General features: G+C 38.4%; 1 protein-coding gene across 1 annotated transcript in view; it reads right to left on the minus strand.

The window, feature by feature from the left end:
- The window catches only part of KCNAB1 (potassium voltage-gated channel subfamily A regulatory beta subunit 1), a 344031-nt gene extending 340423 nt beyond the window's left edge, over positions 1-3608 (minus strand). The window contains exon 1 of the mRNA XM_045514502.2: positions 3334-3608. Within this exon, the coding sequence (XP_045370458.1) occupies positions 3334-3608 (275 nt within the window). The remainder of the gene's footprint in view (positions 1-3333) is intronic.
- Between the last annotated feature and the right edge of the window lie 3458 nt (positions 3609-7066).

Below are 7066 nucleotides of genomic sequence, written 5' to 3' on the forward strand. Positions count from 1 at the left end.
TCCACTTCTAGAAATAGAGCCTAAGAAAATAACCAGAAATATGATTTTTAAATTGATATGAAGATGTTTATCATAATATTATTTATGATAATGATAAATAGTAAAATAAAAATGGCTAAGCAATAATATAGTCATAATACGTAGTCCTTAGAAATCTTTAAGTGTTTTTTTTTAAGTGGTTTTTAAAAAACAAAATAGACTGGTATACTATTAAGTTAAAAAAAAAGGTAGAAAATAGAATACATAATATGATTCTAATTCAAAAGGCTGGGGAAAATCACATCAAAATATTAGCAGTGGTTGCCTTTTCATTTCTATATGTTTCTGTTTTCAAAATTTTCTACCAAATTCAGTTACTTTCATAATCTGGGAAAAAAATTTTGTTTAAAAACAACAAATAAATTTTTTAAAAATCACATCCACAGTTACACAGGGAGTAAAAGCCAACCCTTTGCCTCCAACTCCAGGACTCTGGCCCCTGCATCACCCGCCCTCACTATGCAGAGGAATGAGTAGTCATATGAAACACATCTGCATCACTGAATCATCAGACAACTCTGTAAAATAGCAAATCAGTGTGAAGCAAATTATATTAGATTGTTCCATATGTAGTCCTGGGCAGACACAGCCCCAGAAATGGGGTCAGAACCACTTACCACCAGACTAATGTGCATTGTCTGCCCTGCTTCCTGCAGTTTTATTTCTTAAATATACCAAGACTACTGGACCCTTCTCTATCTCTAATGTTTTCTTCCAATAATTTAATAATAAACTTTGCTTGAAATATAAATTATCACTGAATCTGAGCATGAGATAATCTTCTAATCCCTTATGAAATAGAATTAACCTGCTGCAAAATATTTCCATTCCATCTTCTCAGAAAAGAAATTGGAGCGTCCTCTAGCAATTCCCTACTGATGGCTATTAACCAACTACCCATAGAATTAATGCCCATAGCAAATGTGTGATGTTTTCAAGGACTCTTCAAAGCATTTCATACTCTGTCCTGTAAGTAACTTTCACAGATGGATACATTTGTTTATATTTTATATTAATCATATTTATCTTCTACACACAGGTCTCTAATGGAGATATCACCCTTGGACCATGTTGTTGGAAGACAAGACAACTGGAAGTCCAGAAAAACTTTCTGTAACTTCTCCACTGGCAACATCCATAAATGAAAGAAAAACAGGTGGCTTAGGGAATTGCACGTTCTACTGGTTACATTACAATTTGAAGGGATTGCACATCAGTCACTGCCATTGTAATTGTCATTGCCCCACTAATCTCAAGAACTCAATTGAGGTAGGTAGTTCTAACACTGGTATGTAAAAAAGGAAAGGAGCTGTCAATGCGAAAAATTGCCTTTTTCTGCGATATGCACACATTGAGCCCTGCAATATATCTAATACATACGGATTTAGTTCTACCTGCATGTAGTAGTTTCCTCCTGGAAACATCATGTTGCCCCCCACCGCCCAAAAAAAGAGGAGGAGGCATTTTTCACTTTTGATGGTGTAAGACAGACATGACTTTCACTGTTCTTTACCACAAGACAAGGGACATACAAGGCTATTGTGAATCAATGATTAACAACATACCCATGGTTACCATGGAAACCATTAATTCTGTATCATCTCTTCTGATTACAGGACAAGCTGTTATTGTTTGAGTAAAGGAGAAAAGAGTAGAGTTTGTTTTTCTTTTCCAAAAAATTGCTGGTTCAAACTGATTACCTTAATTTATATTCCCCTCAGACCTGATAAATGTTATTCCAATGTCAGATAATAGGGCAGGAATTTTATATCTTGTGTTAGACTCCTTAAGGGAAGTTACTGGTCTAGAGTAAGTTAAAGATTATGTAAAGGAAGAAAAACATTATCAAGGCTTTCTTTTGCCACCTCACTCTTTTTCCAGAAGCTCTTTAATAATACCTTTAAGATTTAAGATTTATAGCTAGGAGGTACATTCCTAACACTGACAAACTTATTCACATTTTCTTTGACTGAGACCATTCTCCTTGGGCCCTTCCTCTATTATACCCCAAATGTGGGTATAACAGCCTCGGAGCTTCAAACCAATCACTCCAGCCATAAAAAATAAATGCATTTCATGGAACCCTTCCAGAAACTTCACCTTGTTCTACTTTTTAAATGTTGATTTTTAAATAGTGGCTTAGATTTGGAAAGATCTATTTTATTCCTGCCTTGGAAAGGTTTGAAAAGTGGAAGTTTAGGCATTTTGAAGTTTGTAGTCCAACAAATTTTTAATCTATATGCATCAATTAATTCAATTGCTAAATGTTTTCCTAAACTGCCTTTTTAGAATTACAACTATAAAAATGGGGCAGCTCAGAGCACACTGGAGCACTTTGATAAGTAGAATACATTCCAGAATTTCTATGCTATCACATAGTCTCTACAAAACAAGTTTTCTATACTTGGACCATTTCATTGGAACTATTTTTCATTTCCATTTAATTACCACTTCATGAAAATAGTTATTTCAGGCTTTATTTTCCCAATAATTTTCCTTGCAAAATTATCTTTCATTCCTAAGAGATCTCTTGTAGCAGTTACAGTGAAGAAGCTTTCTTAAATTTCAGTACTCCAGACACTTTTACTCTGTACACTTTGCCTTAGAACATTAGAACTTGTGAAATTATTCCCCCTCTGCATTATTTGAAGCTGAGGCTGAGAAAAAGACAGAGAAAACCTATAGGGATTTGTCTTACATTTATCTTTTTTTCTTTTTTAAGTAACTTTTTCTCCTAATGTTGTCTTACTCAGACAGGGGGCTCAGGTCCCATACTGGTGGTCAATGTATTCTACTCTGCCCCCCTACTGCCATGCTGAGCTCTCATTCAGCAAGTTCACACTATTCTACTGTACACTTTTCAAACAGCAAACACATTTCCATCTCTCACCCCCAAGTTCTCAAGGTAAAGAAGTGCAGAAAGATTGCAAAGTCTTTTGTTGCTTTGGAAGGAGGCATTTTCAGGCAATTTTTTAACTCCTCTGATTGTTACTTTAAGACAAATCTTAATGCCATACAAATCCTAATGCCCTACTCCTTCCTCCTCTCAGCTCCTGAGTGTCTACTGCCTCTTTACAAGGGGTGTTTTCTGAATAACAATCCAGGGAGCATTATTTGCCATTTCCACCAAGTTCCTGCTCTTCGCAGCTACACATTCTGAAGTGTCAACCACCTCTAAGGCACTTAGAGCTGTTACCATTTCTAGCAGCACCGGAAAAGAAATCTAGCATGCAGTCTGGAGAGCACTTTCAAGCGGTCTCTCCTAAAGCCGGCGCAGGGAGGCGCGAGGCTTACCTGTGAGGCATGCCGGTGGTGTAGGCAGTGGTGTGCTCGCTGGACAGATCCCAGAGTTTCAGGTACCAGTTCATCTCCACTTCGCGCACTAGAGCCAGCTGCCGTGCCCTGAGCTGGGTTTGCCCTGAGGGGCTGAGGCTGCTGTCTTTCCCATTTTCCGCAGCTTTCTTGGGAGATTTGTCTTTGCTCCCTATGGAAAACCCAGATTGTTTCCTTAACTTGGGGTTCTCTTCTGAGATCTGACTCCCCACCGCCCCGGTCCGGGCTGCCAGCATCCTAGAGGTTTGTGTCTGTCTTTGAGAGAAGACTCCAAGTCACTGTCATGAAAGTAATTTGGATTGATTTTTCTGTGTCTGCCTCCCTCCTCTTTCCCGTCCTCCCCCATCCCCTTAACCTTATCCTGCCACGAAGCTGTAACTGAGCTGGGTCTGTCTGTGGCTGGGGATGAAAGGGTATCTCTAACTTTCCTGAGGAAGAGTAAGGCGGCCACTATCCTTGATATCCTCAAACATGGAAATTTTTAAAATAACCCCCAATGACTTCGTAATACCAAGGTTTTACCATGCTATTTCTTCCACAAAGGTTGGACTTCTGCTTCATTTCACAATGATAACTCTGAACCTTAGATCATTAGAGGTTGGTAAATTATATTTGACCATCATGTTCAAGTTATTAAAAAAAAAAAAAAGACAACTGAAGGCTCACTAGCCATTCTTAATTAGAGTCCCTTTAGAGTTTAATTTTAATGTGAATGTCCTCAAATAAGTTTAACAATATCAAAGCAAGGGCAGGATTATTCCTTTTGTGTAAGTCTTAAAAAAGTATTCTCAATCTATTTTATAATCTTTTGGGAGAAGGAGGATTTTTGAATGTCAGTGAACCACGTAACATATGTCAAACATTCTTTCCTTCCTAAAGCCTGCCATCACTGATTCAGTCATTGACCCTCTCAATACTTGCGATGGATGGAGGCATAAGAATCACCTTATGATTAAGGAGACAGAGGCTGAACTTAGACATGAAAAAATATTAGAGTGATACCAGGAAGTGGTAAGAGCCTGTGGGTGTGGATGTAGGCATGCACACTCCCAGTGTAAATGAGAACTAGCTCTGAAGATAGAAAGAAAATTCAGTTAATGGTCTTTGCTGTTAAGATGCATAGGATTGACCCACACATGCCTACCAATCTGACCTCTGTCCTAGCTCAGTGGGCAGTGACATCAGTGCCCACTTGGATGTCTACCACAAAGTTATTTGGTGACCCCGTAAGTCCTGGGCATCCCCCAATCAGCCTCAGTCCCTCCTGTATGAACTGCTTCATTGTCGACTGCATGTAAAGAACTCAGGAAAGGGTGTAAATTTCTCTGTCTCTGAAAGACTGTAATTATAAATCACAGAGACATAGTGAGGTCTTATAGCCTCTGAGGATGGCAGGAGGGGAAGTCTCCTTAAAAAGTTAGCCCTTCTGGAATCCACGTTGATGTCTTTGAGTATCTTGGCTGTTAGTTAATCAAAGCCAAGAACGAGGGTACAGCAAATCACACTAGGTGGAATCTCTCACATTTAAGTAAAAGCTGTTGAATGTTAGTATCCAGCGTAGTCTAGGGTTAGAACTGTGACCACCAAGACACAAGCCACCTGAAACATCTATAAAGGGTAATGAGGCAGCTGATACCAAACACCAGGTCTGACCTACGTGAGGCTGTGGGAACTTAGGGACTTTTAGCACCAGAGCTGCAGCCTCTCCAGCCCCTCTCCCTTCCTGCCATCCCTTGAGTCACTGAAGAGCTCTGGCAACTTGGTATCCATAGTAACAGGCTCTCAAAGTGTAGACTCAGGACGGTCTCCCCAGGTTGATATTTTGGGGGGTCTGTCAACAGGGGGCTCCGCAGTGGGACTAGTGGGGTAGGGGGAGTCTATGTAGGACTAGTGGGGTGGGGGGAGTCTATGGTCATTCAGCCAAAGAGGGCTTCACACTTCCCTTGGCTTACCCTTCTCGGGAGCTGGGCTGTTATGTTTAAGGGCTCTGCTCTGGAGTCAGACTGCTTGGACTTGAATCCTAACTCCATCTGTGGTCACCTGCTCTGTGATCTTAGGCATACCACTTAACTCCATTATGCTTTAGTTTCCTAATCTATTTTAAAAAAAAAAAAAAAAAAAGGTAATTATCTACTTGTGGCAATTTTAAAATACATCCCTCAAATTCTTTGACACTTCTTTCATTGAGAGGTGGGGTCTATTTCCCTTCCCCTGAATCTGGGTGGGCTTCTAATTGCTTTGCTCAGTAAAGCATGATAAAAAGTGAGGTTCTTTGATTTCCACAGATACACCAGAAAGGCCATGTGGCTTTCACCCACCGTCTTAGAACACTCATTCTGGAGGAAGCCAGCTGCCATGTGAGGAATCTGACCACCTTGAGGATGCCATGGTGACAGTCACATATAAGTGCTCTCATCAGTGGTCCCAGACCAATTCCCAGATGACAGAACAACATCAAAGCCAGCTTGGGTGTCTAGGCACAGCAGATCCTTCAGATGACTGTAGTCCCGGCCAACATCTGCCTGCAACTGCATGAGATATCCCAAGTGAGAACAGTGCACACAAAACCCTATCCAGATTCCCAACCCACAACATTGTGAGCTAAATAACATAGTTGCTTTACTGCCACTAAGTTTTGGATTATTTATCATGCAGAAATAGTAACCAGAACATTACTCATACCCTTATTATAAACCTTTAACAAAATATTGTGAAATACTTAGAGCAGCGTCTAGCACATATTAACATTTAATAAGTATTAATATTTATTCTCCAGGTTAGATACTATTGCAGCACTAGAGTTCAAACTTTCTGCTTACATTTCCCTTTTAAATTTTTGAAAAGCTAAGCATCAACTTAAACATTTAAAAATATGCAACATTTGTTATCATAAATTTAAAGTCACAAAGGATGTCGTGTCCAGCATAAGTATTGCTATTTAAAAAATAACATTGTTGCATCATTATCTTAAATGTGTCCAATGGAATTTAAATCCCAGAGCTATTTGATATCTATCATCATCCATTTAAAAAATTCATGAACCTGCTCTTCTTTAGCAGTTGGAAATTTTACATTCTTCCTTTTTCTCTCTGAACTTGTTTTTCCAGTCCATTTCTCACCCAGAATTTTATTCTGATATAAAAGATGTGTATCCTTGAAAATATTTTACAGATGTCCCTATCAAATAATTCTCTGCAACAAAAATATGAATGTAACTTAAAATGTTAAATTTTTATTTTCTATGTCCATAAGACTCTGTTATAAAATGTCTTGATTGAGCTATTGTAATAACTACTATTGGACATGATTGATCAAAACTAGATTTTCTAAATTTTAATAAATTATTGCTTAACATAAAAAATAAAATTTTGTTGAAAATATATCTTTTAATGACATGGGATAAGGTTGGGATTTCTTTTCTTAATTAAGAAGTCATGTGTCCATAGAGCAACAATATTTATTGGTAGAATGAGACAAGATTCACCATCAATTCTATTCCCTTTTTAAAAAATTTTTGGAAAATTACCAAACCACAAAAGGAAGAAGAAAGGAACAAAGAGGATATACCAATTCAACTGCAAAGATAAGTTCAAAATGGCAATAAACACACATCTATCATTAATTACTGTAAATGTTAATGGACTAAATGCTCCAGTCAAAAGACACAGAGTGGCAGACTGGATAATAAAGCAAG

This window comes from Camelus bactrianus, chromosome 1 (assembly GCF_048773025.1).
Source record: "Camelus bactrianus isolate YW-2024 breed Bactrian camel chromosome 1, ASM4877302v1, whole genome shotgun sequence".
Classification (NCBI taxonomy): Eukaryota; Metazoa; Chordata; class Mammalia; order Artiodactyla; family Camelidae; genus Camelus; species Camelus bactrianus.